The 15,804-nt window shown below is 56.6% G+C and overlaps 2 protein-coding genes across 4 annotated transcripts in view; one reads left to right on the forward strand and one right to left on the reverse strand.

Annotated features, from left to right (window-relative positions):
* The window catches only part of LOC101179317, a 29,909-nt gene extending 24,897 nt beyond the window's left edge, over positions 1-5,012 (reverse strand). For all 3 annotated transcript variants that reach the window (XM_030808011.1, XM_030808010.1, XM_030808009.1), the window contains exon 1: positions 4,572-5,012. In XM_030808011.1, the coding sequence (XP_030663871.1) occupies positions 4,572-4,986 (415 nt within the window). In that variant the 5' untranslated portion in view covers positions 4,987-5,012. The remainder of the gene's footprint in view (positions 1-4,571) is intronic.
* Positions 5,013-5,482: 470 nt separating this feature from the next.
* On the forward strand, positions 5,483-12,633 carry LHX1 (LIM homeobox 1). Its single transcript, XM_030808008.1, has 5 exons — positions 5,483-6,376; positions 8,296-8,522; positions 8,619-8,896; positions 10,214-10,379; positions 10,767-12,633. Exons 1-5 carry the CDS (start codon positions 6,207-6,209, stop codon positions 11,144-11,146), a joined length of 1,221 nt encoding a protein of 406 aa, XP_030663868.1. The 5' UTR covers positions 5,483-6,206; the 3' UTR covers positions 11,147-12,633.
* Positions 12,634-15,804: the final 3,171 nt, after the last annotated feature.

The following is a 15,804-nucleotide window of genomic DNA, read 5'->3' on the forward strand; positions in this document are numbered from 1 at the left end:
AAGGGGAAAGAGTCAGTTAGTGTGAGGATTAATTACTGTGAGGCACGAGCCCCGTTTGTCTTCCTTACTGGGTGTGACTGTGTTCAGAGAGAGGAACACGGGCACGCACCCAAATACACATTGTTGTCACGCCGTCTTAGACGTTTTATTTATTTGTTGGATTCCTGCCCAGAGCCGCTTTTCCACGGGCGCAGCGTCTCGCACCAAACACGCTGCCTCCTTCTCTCCGCACGCACTCGCCTGTCCCAAAGCCGCACACCCCCAGACCCGCGGGACGTCCCCTCCGTGCCTGCAGGGCCCTCGGCTCCGCGCCCGTCCCCGCGGCCTTCTTCGTGGCTGGGTCTCTCTCTGGGTCTCTTTTCGGTTTCTTTTCCTCCACTTCTTCCCGCATTTCCGCGACAGATCTTTCCTTCCTTTATCCCCGCCTGCTTTTCCGCACTCCGTCTCATCTTTTCTCTGGTTTTCTGCCCTTATTTTCTTTTCCTGTCCCTCTCTCCTCACTTCTGCCTCTATCTCTCTTTTGTGTTCTTCAGTTCAGCGTCTCCCTCCCAAGATGATCCACGTCCTGTCTTTGCTCCGCGGCGCGGAGCTGACTCGCAACTGGGATCTCCACGCTTGACCTCGCTGTCCCACCCGCTCCCTGCCTCCCCCCGCCACGCCCCTGCCCCATGCCCAGGGTCCCTCCAGCGCTCGTGGGAGGCCCGAGTTGTTTAGCCAGGCCAGGCACACACCGTGACGCCTCGGCCTGCCAGATGCTGCCCTTTCCTGGCCCTGCGGTCCCTGCTCCCTCTTAACCAGCCCAAGCCCCCCTTGCTTATAAAACATGGCCAGGCGCAAAGTGCACACTGGAGCAAGGTGCTAAGCTCCCCACCCAACTTCTCACCTTAAATAGTGCTCTGACCTAGGGATCTCGGACAAGCCTCCTAACTTGGGCTTCCTGGCCGGGAAAGTGGAGACAGTACCTTTCTCTTCCACCCCCCATCACCCTCTTGCTATACGGTTCAGGGGAGACCGTGATACAAGCTGTAAAGTACTGCACCGAGTAGATCATTTCCATGAGAGAGTGATGGGTGAGATTAAGGCAATTTGAGTCCGGAGAGAACTAGACGGGAAGGAGAGGCGGGAGACCTTGGCGCTCAGATCCGAGCGACCTTATCCACGCAGTTCCCTGCGTGGCATTACCGCGGCCTCACCGAGTCTGGGCGGAGTTTGCGTGGCCTCTGGGACCGGCAGAGTCCAGGGGTGCTCCGGGCTGGCTATTTCCTCCCTTCCCCGGGATGGGTGTAGCAGGGTGTGTACTCCGCCTGGGGTAACCTTCTAGAGCCGGCTACGCCCCAGGCGCCTCCTTTTACGGCCTTATCACTCTTTTCTGCTCCTTGGGCTGTTCTGGAGCCGAAGAGAGAGGAGGGAAATGGCCAGGGGCGGCCACCATCCTCGGGATCAATAGCAGCCGAGAGTGCTGCAGGCTCTCGGGCAGGCTCTGTCCATGGGCCGAGCGTCATTCTGGAACCTGGAGGGGGCGGGGGCAGGGGCGGGGGAAGGAAGGGAGGTGGAAGTTTGAGAGGGGCACCTTCAGGCTCCCCAAACTGCATGGCAGCTGGGGAGGGCTGACAGAACCCTCTCCAACCCGGGTTCTGACCAGGGTCCCTCTGGGGCTGATCGTCGAGGAGCTTCTCAAGAAAAGAAACCTGGACTGTGAAAGTCACCTCCTAGGCCCTCTGGGGCCGTATCCGGGGGTGCCTGGGAGGAGAGTGGAAAGGAATCTGCAGTCACCGAGCTATCGGCGAAAATGATCCCCGCGGACCCTGGTCCAGAATGTACAGGTCCTGGGCGGTGTAAGTGGCTGTGGGTCTGTGGAGGACGTTGGGTAGGAAAGCGCTTGCGTAGTTGAGGATGCAGACAATAAATGTGGCCGGGAAGGTGAGGAGGGAAGGTTGGTGCTCTTCGCTGAACGGACACTGGCTTAAATGCAGAGCTGAGCTGAGCGGCTTCGGAGATGGCGAATTTAGAAAGCCTGGTCAGTTTTCTCTCCATGTCCCTGCGACCGATTATGTTTTAAACCAAAGCTCAATGGAAACGAAAACAAAACAAAACCCATCATTAGTCTAATGTGCTGTCCCTGTGGAGGAGTTAAATCTGGACTCCAAACATAGACTCTGGAGCCAAGAGGCGCACTTTGAGTTGCGCTCCCGGCCTCCCTTGTAGAGACGCCAGGGTTGGCTCCTGCGGACCTGTTTACTGAGCCATCTGGACACCAGGACGAGCGGAGCCCGACGCCCTAGAGCGAGCGTCCTGTCCTCACCCTCAACTCCCCTGCCTCGCTGGTCTGTCTGTGGGGAGGGGCCTTCTTTCCCCTATACCTAGGTCCCAAGGTTCTTGCACCTCCAAATGGATGGAGCAACGTCCTCCTGCCCACCGGAGGGAGGTGACAGGCCTTGGGTTGGGGAAGGGCCGGCAGCTAGGTCCAGCTGTCGTCCGGTAGGTCCCACTGACGGCCGCACACTCCACCGTGACCCCTCTGCTTTGCATGAGAAGGAGCCCAGCTGGGACGGGGGCGGAGGCGACCCACCCGGGACTGGGGCCACTATAGATTCCAGAAAGGGGCGGTTGGGTCTAGGGCGCTGGCGGCGAGAACCGGGACAGCTGCGGGGAGGGGAGGAGTGTGAGGACCGCAGGGCTGGACTGGCCCCCTCCCCGCAGTCCTCACGCAGCGCAGCAGGCTGGGAGGCGCCTGGGGGTCCGGGCGGAAGAAGTGAGGACCCCGTGCCACATGGCTCTTGGCGCTTCCGGGGGTGCCAGAATCCTACCGAGTACCGGTCGTCTTCCGCCAGGAAGTGCCGGGTCCGCAGGAGGAGCGCGAAGCCGAGTCCGAGCCCGCGGAGCCCGCCCCCTAGATCGCAGAACCGCCTTCTCCATCCTCTGCCCTGCCCCGCGTCGGGGTCTGGGAGCGACCGGCGGAGGCCGGCGGCGCGCGGGAGCTGACTAGTCCCCTACGCTCCTCCAGCCCGCAGCCGGGAGCCGACATGTGTATGTGCAAGAAAGTGTGGAGAAGGCGTTAGGGTCCCAGTACCCAAGGGTCAGGGCAGAACGCCAACGAGTCGCACTGCGGGTCTCCGCGGCTTAGGTTTCCATGACATGGTGACGCCGGCGGCAAGGCGGGGGCTGCCTGTGGGCCTCGAGGTTGCTGGGCGGTGCGGGCGGAGTCAGCAAAGGGGCGTTGGCAGAGCCCTAAAACCCCACGGTTCCACGGAGCGCAAGCCAGATTCGCTGTAGCAGCTTCTCCGTTCGTCCGAAGAGGGTATTCCATCTGCACAGCGGGATTCCCTGCCAGCCCAGGCTCACTGCGACTCCGCTTCCCCGAGCATTTCCCCCATTTCAGCTTCCGTCTGGTCTGCGCATCGCAAGTGGGGTCCAAAGGCCAATTCCACAATACCAGCCAGCTCCGGAGGGACGCCCACCATCACTGCCTTCCATGCTCGGGCCAAATGAGCCTTCCTAGCACCCCCTCCCCCGAAACACAAAAACGGGGAGCAAAAGTGGGACCGCCCAGCCCAACCACCTTCAGACTCCACTTCAAGAGAAATCCTGGTTAAGCCCACCCAGAACAGGTGTGGTCGAAACGGAATTTTGGGTTTGACTTGAGCGCTCGGAAAAACTAGAGTAACCCTTCCAGACGAAGGCACTCTAGACCAGGATCTGTCCCCCAAGTGTAGGCAAATGAGCCCCTGGGGGCGGCGGTCCCGAGTTCCTAGCCAGAGCGGGATTAGGGTGTTACGGGTTCCCTGAGGAGTTAGTTAACTATGGAGGGTGTGGTCTGCTGTTGTCTGGGGAAGCCCGTGCCAACCCGAAACCTGGACAGGGGAGGACTGGAATCCCGGCACACGCTGCTCATACACTGCACGCCTATCTACTGCAGCCTCTTCCTGGCATCCCGGCACCCCCCTCCTCCTTCCCTCTTCCCAACGCCACGACCACCACCCCCAGCCGCCGTTGGAGCCCCCGGTTTCCCGCCTAGTCGTTTGTTTTTGTACGTAAAAGGTGTCTCTGGATCACAGTTTTCTCACAACTTTCTCGCCAGGGTTGCAACTCCTCACCCGAGGCGCTTCCTGGTCCACTCCTTCCCCCGCGCCGGCGCCGCACCTCCGGTCTCCCCGCCCCCATCAGGAAACCTCCCGAATCAACTTTGCGAGAGTGCTCTGCGGGAGACTGGCACTCAGCTCGCCCAGGACCCGGACCCTGTGGACTTTGGATGGCTTGGGGGAGGGGGCACAGAAAGAGGGACGGGAGGAAGGAGATTCTGCTGCTAAGAGCCCCCTCCCCCTCCAAAGATGTGCGCTGCGCTTGGGACAAACTTCCAGGTCAAGAAAGTACGGGCGGACAATGCCAACAGCCGCTGAACTGCAAAGCCCAGGAGTGCAGCGGAGCCGCCTGGGATTCTGGACCCGGCTGCACCCCAACCTTCCACAAGGCTCGGTCTTGGACTACCCTCACTCTACAGCAGAACTCTGGCCTCCGCCTGCGCCTATTCCCGCTCTCTCTCTCTGTCCCTCCCATCGAAACCCACGCCTTACCAGAGCAGGAGGGGGCCCAGGCACGGTGCTGCCCGCCGTCCGCGCCGCGCGGGGCCGCGGGTGCCGCCGCCACTGATCCTCTAAACGCGGTCTCCCCGCACTCTCCCGGGCCGGGGGATGCAGAATGGTTTACAGAGGGACCGCGAGGCGCTGATTGGTCGCAGGCCGCAGTGACGTCGGCGGGCGCTGCATTAAGGCGAGGGGGCTTCCAGAGCTCAGCCAACAGCCAGGAGCAGTGACCGAGCCGCCGGAGCTGGGGAGAGACGCACCGGGGCGGCGACTGGGCCAGGAGACCAGGGACTGAGGGACGCGCCCAGGGAGGGCCAGCAACCAGCCGCGGCCCCGGCGGCAACAGCGGCGGCCCGCGCCGAGCCGTTCCAGCCGCCCGCCTAGGGTAGCCGCTGCGCCAGGACATTTTTTTTTTTTAAGCTCTCCAAGCTGCCCCCCTCCTCCCCGACTCCTCCTGCTGCAAAAGAAAAACACACAAAAAAAGGAAGGAGGCTAGAAAGGAAACCCAGATTTGCCACCACAACGAAAAAAAGAAGGGGAAAAGGAAAAGGAGAGAAAGTCGAGCGACTGTGGGGTTAGACGGAGGCAGACAGAGCGTGGGCCGAGCGATGCGGGGCTGTGCGCCCAGGCGGCCGCGAGTTGTGACTGGAGCCACGATGCACGGCCAGGCGCGGTGAGAAGCCAGCCCGTAGTGCCTCCCGAAGGAGCCCGGGCGCAGGGAGGGTCGCCCTGAGGACACGGAGGCCGCCAGGCAGGCCAAGGGCCGAGGTGACTGGGCTGGGGCGGTAGGGAAGGAGCGAGTGCGCCTGGCTGCCTCCACCCGGAGTTGTCCCTCTCTGTTTTCGATTGACACAAACACTTCTCCAAAAGCGGGGAAACCTAAGCAATAACAGCAATCAACACCAAGATCTTCCCCCTACCCTCCCCTCTTTCCCTTCTCCCGCGGTCGGCCCTCGCCCCCTCCCCCAGGCCCAGCGCGGGCGCTCGGCGCGTCCAGACCCGCGGCGCAATGCCGGCAGTTTAGGATCCAAAGCTTCTCTGCTCCTTTTGTTCTTTTCTTCCCTTTTTTTAAAAAGAGGGGGGAAATCCCAGTGGTGGGCAGCCTGGCACGAACACACTCGCCCTCATACCCCGACAAAAGCAGATGCACTTTGACTTCTGACAGCTCTACCTCAAGCCCGGGAGAACTCAGCGGCGCTTTCCTCGCAACCCGAGCTCGGCGAGTCGTCGTCGTCTTCTTCTTCTTCTCCGTTTTTATTTATTTGTTTCCGTTCCTGCCGCCGTTCTCGCTGACCTTCACTCCTCCGCGGGCTCTGAGCAGAAAGGTCGCATTCTCTCCCGCCTGAGACTTCTTTTCCTCGCCCCGGGAGCTAAGGCGGCGCCGCTCCAGCCCGGGGCGCCGGGACTCCCCGGCTGCACACTTCACTGAGACGCCCCCAGGCCCCGATCAGCCTCGTTTCCTCCACCCTACTTTGATTTCCTGGTGCGAGTTTTGGCTTGCACGGCCGAGTGTGTGTCCTCTTTTTGGAGAGACTGGGGAGCTCGCGCCGGTTGTCTTCAGGAGTCATCCCCTGGGCTCTACTTTGCCCCTCTCTCTCTGGGCCTCATCAGACCAAACCAAAGACCATGGTTCACTGTGCCGGCTGCAAAAGGCCCATCCTGGACCGCTTTCTCTTGAACGTGCTGGACAGAGCCTGGCACGTCAAGTGCGTCCAGTGCTGTGAATGTAAATGCAACCTGACCGAGAAGTGCTTCTCCAGGGAAGGCAAACTCTACTGTAAGAACGACTTCTTCCGGTGAGTACTTTCCTCCCACGCCTCTGCTGCTCCCTCCCCGTGGGCCCTTCCCGGCCAGCTTCGGATCAGAGGTTAGCGTGGCCTCGCTGCCCAGTTAGGAACTGCTTCTAGAGAGGGCAGCCAAGTCCCGCGGGCGCCCGCCTCTCCGCCAGCTGGCGCGCTGGGAGCCCGGGACGCGGCCCTGCTTGCATCCTGGAAACTATGGGTCTGTGCTTGGCTGCACGTGCCTGGGAAGAAAGGATCTGAGCCTGACTCGGCCCAGAAGCCCCTTCAAGCTTGGAAGAGACAGGGCAGCCTCGGGCGTTGTAGCCCGGACTGCTGTCTTTCCCTGAGCCAAGCTCTGCAGCAACTGCATTCTCCAGGCCTTCGGGGTTGTTTGCCCTCCAGGCTGAGCCCAGGCTCCCTCCCAGCCACTACCTTTTCCGACCCCGAGAGGTCTTGGCGGGAAGCTCCGAGCCTTTTGCGTAGAGTGTCTGCGCCACCTGCCCTGTCAGCGGCAGGAAAGACCTGGGCCTTAAGGCGGATCCTGCACGCCCGGGGGTCTTCCCCAAACCCGGACATGCCTCCGAGTGCAGACCTGGGCAAACTGCTGCACTGTAGCCTGTGAAGTGCCCGGAGCTTTTTCCTGCTTCCCTGGCTGCCGAAGTTGTCTGGTGGTTCGGCTTCAGCCCCAGGCGACTCCGACTCCCACGGGCTCTGCTCAGTAGTCCTCCTAGGAAACTGCCAGCCACAGCCAGCAACCTCCTTGCTGAAACCTGGGGGAAAGCCGAGACCTCCAGTTTGCTGGTGGGGAGACTTCTCCCTACCCCGCTTATCCGTTTAGCATTTTAATAATATTATCGTACACTCACAATTTTGCCGCTCCATCTACACAAACACACAAGTCAACAGAGAAGAACGGGCACAAATGCGAATTGTAATTCCACCCTACGGATGTGAAATCTCGCAATTTACTCGGCTGACTTAGTCTCTGCTTTTCTGAGTTTGTGGTCATAGTTCAAACCAGGGAACAGGAGGAAGAGGGATTCAAAGCCACTCAGAGGGCCAAGACGCGCTGTCCCCAGTGCCGCTCCAGGACTCGTGGCTGGGGTTGAGTTGCGTGGAACCATGAAGCAAAGCTCCGTACTCGCTGGTATTTCGGGAGAACGCGCAGGCTGAGCCTCTGAGCCTCCGCGGGCTGCTCGGTTTTCCTCAAGGACTGGATCCTAGAGGGAGGGTGGCAAACCGTACTCATACCCGCTGCCAGTGGGTCCCTGAGCCTGGCTTCCACAACCCGCGGCAGAGCGCCCAGAGCCAGCTCCCGCAGCTCCCGCTTTTGCCAACCTGCGCCGCTTTAGGCAAGAGCGTGGCGGCGGCCCCGCTAAGGCTGCGGGGGACTCTCCGCGGCTATGTTTGTTTACCAACAGCGGGACTAACCTCGCCAACCCCACGCCTATGTGCGGGTCCTTTTGCGATGAAGGAGAGAAAAGCGGCGCTCCGCGCACGTTTATATAGAGCTCTAATTATAATTCGACTTTTCTGAATCTAATCGGAAAATAAGTGCCCCTGTTCCCCCCCGCCCACACAGGTCACTGCCTTGCCACCTTCTTTAGACGACGCATCTTTCCTCTGGGATAACGGTGGGAGTGAGGCTGGGGCTTGGGGGGTAGCTTGGGCCCCTGGCTCTAACCGCGTGTATCTCCTCCCTGGCTCTTCCCTGGTGCCGCGCTCTCTCTCCTGCTGCCTCCTCACCTGCTTAACCGGAATTCTGCCTCTCTTTATCTCTCTCTCTTCCCTTCTTTCTGTGCTCCATTCCTCCTCTCCTACTTCCTCCACTTTTTACATCTTCCCCCTCTCTCGCTGTCATCTTTCTCCCCGCCTGTCTCCCCTTGCCCCTGGCTGACCCATCCCCGCCCCCGCCCCCCCCCCACCCCCCGCAGGTGTTTCGGTACCAAATGCGCAGGCTGCGCGCAGGGCATCTCCCCTAGCGACCTGGTGCGGAGAGCGCGGAGCAAAGTGTTTCACCTGAACTGCTTCACCTGCATGATGTGTAACAAGCAGCTTTCCACTGGCGAGGAACTCTACATCATCGACGAGAATAAGTTCGTCTGCAAAGAGGATTACCTAAGTAACAGCAGTGTTGCCAAAGAGAACAGCCTTCACTCGGGTGAGGCCCCAATTCCTGGCTGGCTAGGTGCAAGCGGGTCCTGGGGGAGGAAGGCTCGCCAAGGCCCCGGCTCATCTGTCCCTTCCCTCTTCTCAGCCACCACGGGCAGTGACCCCAGTTTGTCTCCGGATTCCCAAGACCCGTCGCAGGACGACGCCAAGGACTCGGAGAGCGCCAACGTGTCGGACAAGGAAGGGGGTAGCAACGAGAATGACGACCAGAACCTGGGCGCCAAGCGGCGGGGACCGCGCACCACCATCAAAGCCAAGCAGCTGGAGACGCTGAAGGCCGCCTTCGCTGCTACACCCAAGCCCACCCGCCACATCCGCGAACAGCTGGCGCAGGAGACTGGCCTCAACATGCGCGTCATTCAGGTCAGGCCCCGGCGCGCCTCTCCATCCCACAGAGGCCCACACTGCCACTTTGGGCACCCAGGCCGAGCCCGGGAGAGCACAGAATCCAGAGAGAAGTGGGAGGTGGGGTGCCTAGACACATCCCCAGCCTGCGGGACCTATGAAATGCCTGATGCCTTCCAGCATCTAGAAAGTCCTCTTCCCAGCCCAACAGAGGTGATCGTGGCAGTGGAGGGGGAGGGAGAGGAGTTCAGCCAGAGGCTGGAGAAGGAGAAATGTTGAACACTCTAGAGAGGGTGGGGAGCCCTCTTTCTGCACACACCCCACCCCCACCTCGGGTTCGGAAGGGTCAGAGAAGTCTCAGTGTCCCCCAGAGTCAATCAGTCCCTCTGCCTTCTGCACAAAGTGAACTCCTCCTAAGTCTGCAACTCCAACTTTGTGATCGCTTGCTCCAATTAGACAAGCCCCAGATCAGGGACTTCCCCTCCAAAGAGAGGTGGTTCCCCCGGGAGTCAGCTCTGCTTCCAGCGGGTTGGAGTGAAATGGGGATGGGAGGCTACCTGGAGGCAGCTGGGCCTGTGGGCGGAAAGGAGGTGAGACTGCTGAAGCTCCAGGCCAGGGGGAGTCTCTGGCTCAGTGCTAGGTGTCTGGTTCACCAGGCCTGGATGCCCTGCGTGGGTGTGGGTGGATGTACCTGCCTGGGAGGCTGGCTGTGCATGTGCACATGTGTGCAACACGGAAGGCCCTGAGGCCTACAGGAGACTGTGAGAACCTGTGCGCATGAATGAGAAGTCGTGTGTCTGTGTCACTATTGACAAGAGGCTGTGGATAAGTATGTTTGGCACTGTGAGATTGTGCATGGGTGTGAAAAGGAGATTGTGGGTTTTGGTATCACAGGCTGTTTCTGTGTCTCTGTCATGGTTGGGAGGAGGGTTGCTGCAAGAGACCGTGAAATGGAAACGCGGTGTGTGTCTGACATTATTTTGGAGAGGCGTAGTCTCCACGTGTGTACAGCCCCAGAGAAGCTGTAACTGTGATAGTGTGACTGTCAGAAAAACTCCAGCTATACCACAACTGACCCCTCCAGACAGGGCGGCCTGTCCAGGTCCTCCTGTGGGATTCCTGCTCACCATTGGCTCAGGGTCCGCCCTGAGTGGTCCTAGTCAGAGATCGCACCGTCACCACTACCGTACACACACACATACACACACACACACACACACGCGCGCGCGCGCGGAATGGGCTAGCCGGGCGGTGGAGGGGTGCTGGCTAGGCCCGGAGCACCTCGGGGTCGGGGGTGGAGTCTCGGTGGCCTCACCCCGCCGCCATGTGCTGCAGGTCTGGTTCCAGAACCGGCGCTCCAAGGAGCGGAGGATGAAGCAGCTGAGCGCGCTGGGCGCCCGGCGCCACGCCTTCTTCCGCAGTCCGCGCCGGATGCGGCCGCTGGTGGACCGCCTGGAGCCGGGCGAGCTCATCCCCAACGGCCCCTTCTCCTTCTACGGAGGTGGGTGCGCGCCGAGTGGCGGGGCGCGGCCAGGTCGGGGCGGGCTTCGTTGGAAGCGGGTGGCAGCGCGGGGGACGCACGCCTCGCTCTCTGTAAGCCACTGGAGAGTTGGGGCGAGTAGGGAGAAGTCTGGGAGTAAATCAAGGGGAGGCGGCGAGACCGAGGGCCCAATTCCCGGCCCTGAATGACGGGGGTGGCTGGTAAGGGGTAGCTCCCGGGCTTGCGCCCAGCCTCCTCCCTGCGCCCAGGCCCGCAAGGGCTCCCCGCGATCGGCGAGTTCCCCGCGTGGCCTTCCTCAGCCCGCCGAGGTCGCGTCTTCCCTCCCTTTCGGTCCCGCCGGCCCCCGGCCGGGCCCTGACGTCGTGCGCCCTCCCCGCCGCTCCGCAGATTACCAGAGCGAGTACTACGGGCCCGGGAGCAACTACGACTTCTTCCCGCAAGGTCCCCCGTCCTCGCAGGCCCAGACGCCAGTGGACCTACCCTTCGTGCCGTCATCTGGGCCGTCCGGAACGCCCCTGGGTGGTCTGGAGCACCCGCTGCCGGGCCACCACCCGTCGAGCGAGGCGCAGCGGTTCACCGACATCCTGGCGCATCCACCCGGGGACTCGCCCAGCCCCGAGCCCAGCCTGCCCGGGCCTCTGCACTCCATGTCGGCCGAGGTCTTCGGGCCCAGCCCGCCCTTCTCGTCGCTGTCGGTCAACGGTGGGGCGACCTACGGAAACCACCTGTCCCACCCCCCCGAAATGAACGAGGCGGCCGTGTGGTAGCGGGGTCTCGCACGGTCTGCGGAGTTCGTGGTTGTACAGAAATGAACTTTTATTTAAGAAAAACAGAAAAAAAGAAAAAAAAAAAACATAAAAAGCAAGTCCCCACCCCCTTCCTCCAGCCTCGAGAACCATTCTCCTTCTGGGGAGACCGGATGGAAAAGGGGGACACGAAATAGGATCCAAATCGGCCTCGAGGTGGGACTGGGATCCGCGCACTGGCTGTCGACGTGCAGAACTGGGGCTCCCAAAGGGAAATGCAGAACTCTCCCCAACTCCCACCTGGACCCGGATCCGTAGACAGACCCCGCGGGCGTGTGCGCCTGGCAGGCGGGCGGCGAAAAGACATCCAGGGCAGCCGCGGGTGCGCACAGCCATTGGCGATGCCAGGAGCCCTGGGGAGGGAGGCCGTGAGCACAGCCGGGTGAAGGAAGTGAAGCGGCCTAGGGCGCTCCCGGGCCAGCCAGGAGGATTCTAGCTCTGGGATATCCCTTATTAGTGTTGTCTCAGAGTTAAACAGCAGCGACAACAAACTCTTATAGCTTCAGAAACGCCGACCTGCCGTGCATCAGGTGGGACTATATATATATTTTTTGTCTATCTGGATTTTTGGTTTTTGTTTTTGCCAAAATTGCAAAATTCTAAATGTAAAGCCCTCCGTATCAACTCTTCTACCTTCGCAAAACTACACATACACACAAACGCACGTACACGGACACACTCGGTAGGATGGTCTCCAGCCAGACCGCTCAGTAAAATGACTTGAACATCAGCTGTACAAGAAAAGTATTCTACCTTCACACACAAAAAGTTAAAAAAAAAAAAAAAAGACTATTGAACTAAAAACAGTCAACTGTTTACGTATAATGTTAAATTCAGGAGTTCGGTGTTTTACTAATATATCCTGTTTTGAAACCTCTTGTTCAAAAACAAAATGTTTTGAGCAATCAACCAAAATTGTTCCTTTTCTTTTCCTGTAGATGTTCTGACAGATTTGCAGGGCTTTCGGCTCACTGTGCTAGTATGTAAAAAGGTGTTGTTTACACGCGGCAAAGAGAAAACATGCTATTCAGACAGTTGCCAAATAGAATAATTATAGCACAAATACTGTAAAGGTGCCTGGCACCAGCAACCTGAGAAAGTGTTAAAAAAAAAAAAAAAGTGTTACAAGGTTTAAAAAAAAACATCTTTGCTAATTTTTTGTCCTGTTGAACATTCATGGAATTGTTAATATGACTTATATAGACCCACACAGGTTTTATTTTTGTGTCTTTAAAATAAAATTCCAAAATATTTAAATTTTATGGTCAAATATGCAGTCAACAGCTGCTACTTTTTCTTTATATATTAAATTTCTCATATGTCTTTTATTGTTCTAATAAACCTAAGCTTGTGTGACCTCCAGTGCATATTAGACCATTCACTGTATGAAAGAAAACATGTTGAATAAATTTGTGAGTTTTTAATAAAAATAGAAAATCTGATGTTTAGATAATTGGTGTGTTATTTGATGTTTTCAAAGGGGAGCCCTGATGGGGAGCTGAATGGGTCCTCAGAAGCCAAGTGGAAAAGAGAGGTAGGATTGGGGTGATATATCTGTTTTTGCCTTGGCTGTGGCTGAAACCTTTTGCTAATGCCAGCCAAGCTTTTCTTTGTGGCTTCCTGCTGTTATTAGCTACAGATTTGCATCCTGTGGATTTAACTGATACCGTTGAAGAGATGTTTGCTGATAAGTTAATATAGAATTTGAAATAGAAATCAAATCTATGGCTAAAAAATGAGTGGTCCAGGTCTGTGATTAGGCATAAGATCCAAGGCATTCCCTCTTTCACTCTCCCTGCACATGCAAAACTGGGCTTGTGAGTATCAGATACTTGTAATACATAGTTAGAGGTGGTCCTTTTCCATTTCAGTTCATTTCCTATAGATAATCCGGCTTTCTAATTTGGTGGTTTGAAAGATAATGTAAAGGCTTTCTAATTTGGTGGTTTGAAAGATAATGTAAAATGAATGTATAGTACAGCTAGAAATGAAATACTTTAATCCCTTTCACAGAACTGATATGAAATTGTTGTTTTATAGTATTTGTTACCTTTGAAGTTCCCCAGAAGGAAAACTATTTTGCCTGGCACAAGATACATATTAAGTTTCTCTGAAAGATGAACAAAAATAATATCGAAATCAAATTTCAACTGAAAAGTTCTAAAATTAGCTCGATTCTTTCCAGTCCTTCATTAGACTTGGAAGAAATTTGAATATTTTATCTACTATGAAATACTCTTGTGGATGTGTGTGTTTCAGTATCAGATGCTATTAGAGTTCCAGGATTTCTTTTCCATATCACCCAGATTTCACTCTGTATTATTTATTTCCTTATTTAAAAGGTCAAAGGTTTGACATTAAATGGTATATAATTTCCAGTGCTGTTTTCAAATTTTGTTAAGACACAGCCAAGTTTATCTTTCCTGCAGAGAAGGCTTTAAAATAAGCAATATTTCACTGCATCCATATGATGGCTTACCTAATGAGGGAGGAGGCTATCCGGGAGGAATCTGGCAGTGTTCTTTCAGAAATAACAATGTATGAAATACAGAGGAGACTTTTGAAACTCCCAGCCTCTGCATGCAGCACATTTCTTTATTTGCTTCATATGCAATCACTGGATCGGCTTGTTTTTACCTTTTTAGCATTTATACACATTAAATCCTAGCTAACTTATTCATTATAGCCTCTACTCCCTAGCCCCCTTTAAAGACATTCATTTAAATGAACTGCGCTCATTGGGAAGCTGCATTTTCCTATCAAGGCTGCTGAATTATTTAGCAGCTTTATTGTGGAATCGGGGTATTTGATAAGAAGCGTTTTCGAGTTGGGCACACGATGTGGATTCGATTCTTCTAACTCCGTGGCTGTGGCGCAGTCTCTCCCCTCGGCGCGGGATTCAGAATCCTGGCGAAAACCCGAACAGGTGGCAACGCTCAGCAGTCAAATTTGGAGCCGAAGGCCCCAAGGAGGAGGCCTGGAAATGTCAGGGCCTGTTCTCCTTCCCATCAGTGCTGTGCCGCCCACCTCTAGCCCCGAGGTGCGGGGACGCGCGACACCATCCCTAGGAGGAGCTCCCGCGGGAGGCGCAGCAGGAGGGAAGCGCCACTGCGGTCCCCTCTCGCCTGGGAGGGCAGCCTGGTTTCTCCCCGTGGCCATCTTAAAGCCACCACCTCTGTGCCTGTCGCCACCTGCCTTCAGGGTTCCAGCAGCAGGGAGCCACCATCTGCTCTGGCGAGGGAGCTGAAGCTCACCCACCCAACTTCTCTGGGCTGGCTGCCGCTGGTGAGCTGCTCCGGGTGAGGCTATTGGGGAAGTATTACCTGTGGAGAGCCAGGATGGGCATTGCCAGGGCTGAGACCTGAGGGTGGACAGCACCTGAGGAGAGGCAAGTGGGAACTTGGTTTTCCTAAACTCTTGAAACTCCTTGTCAAGTGAGCAGACAGTTGTTTGGGACAATTGGAAACTGTCACCCCTTGCCCATCCTCTGCTGTGCCTAATCGCCTGCCACTTTGCAGCCCTCGGAGGGCAGGGAGAGGAATTGTGGACCGGGTGCCCCTCCACCTTCTCTGGAGAAGGCCATTCTGTTAGGGAACTGCTCACTCTTATTCTCCTCTCCCTGTTCCTCTCATCTGCTCTCATCTCTACAGTAGTCAGAGGTTGAAACTCCTCACCACAGTCCACTCTCCATCTCCATCCCTACCCCACCAAGAAGCCCTTCCCCCACCATCTCAAGACACTGGAATGCAGGTAGGAAGAGGCCCCCAGAGGGAGTATTTGAGAGTTTGCTCCCCTATCCCTTGCCTCAACTATTCTCAGTTGCATCTTAATTCCTAGAATTACTTCCTCTTCCCTCCACTCCTGGAGTACTCTTTATACCTTCAGTATAAGGGGAGGCAAATATTTTGGGGGGCCCTGGGATGTGTGTGACAGTACAACGGTCTTGATTCCTTGCTAAAATGGCTTCCCAAGTCAGTAGGGACCAGGACAGAGAAGGGAGGGTAAGTAAACAGGTCTATGGCATTTTCTGCTGAGTGTTTGCCCAGCACAGCCCCCAAATTGGCCAGCAGTGTTCTGTTTGCATGACAGCTTAGAGGTGGTCTCTGCACTGACTCACCTCCCTTTCTCTTTTCTTCCTTCTCTTTACCTCAAAGGCCAGGTTTCTAAACATTTTAAGTACCCGACATAGCAAGGGAATAGGATTGCAGGAGGTAGTTTCTCAAATGTGGGGTGGGAGAAACATTTTTGTCCTTTGAAGCCCCATGGCACCTTGCCAAGGACCAAGGAACACACTTTTGCTTGGGAGGCCCAGACGCAGGCACAAGACTGCAATTATAGAGGAAAACGAAAACCTGTTCTCTTAGGCCAAGTTCTCTTATGGACGGTAAAAAGCAGTTTTCTACTCCTGAGTCCCCTGCCTAGCCTGGCAGCTTGGCATTCTTTTCCTTCCACGTCTGAGGGGGTTTACCCTCAGACAGGTTCTCCTTCCCCTCTGCAGCCCTGGTTGTCTTCATTCTTCAAGAGCCACTTTACAGGGACATGGAACAGTCTCCACTAAAGTGGTGTCCTCTTATTGCTCTTGACCCTGAGGACATATGAAGATTGTGAAAGTCAGAGAT

This window comes from Nomascus leucogenys, unplaced genomic scaffold, assembly GCF_006542625.1.
Source record: "Nomascus leucogenys isolate Asia unplaced genomic scaffold, Asia_NLE_v1 Super-Scaffold_258, whole genome shotgun sequence".
Taxonomy (NCBI): domain Eukaryota; kingdom Metazoa; phylum Chordata; class Mammalia; order Primates; family Hylobatidae; genus Nomascus; species Nomascus leucogenys.

What these genes read in the sequence shown, in the direction of transcription:
- LHX1 (XM_030808008.1), top strand. Translation starts at nt 6,207, where the DNA reads ATGGTTCACTGTGCCGGCTGCAAAAGGCCCATCCTGGACCGCTTTCTC. An exon ending in AGAGAACAGCCTTCACTCGG is followed by an intron (nt 8,523 to 8,618) that starts GTGAGGCCCCAA and finishes CCCTCTTCTCAG; the next exon opens with CCACCACGGGCAGTGACCCC. An exon ending in CCCCTTCTCCTTCTACGGAG is followed by an intron (nt 10,380 to 10,766) that starts GTGGGTGCGCGC and finishes GCCGCTCCGCAG; the next exon opens with ATTACCAGAGCGAGTACTAC.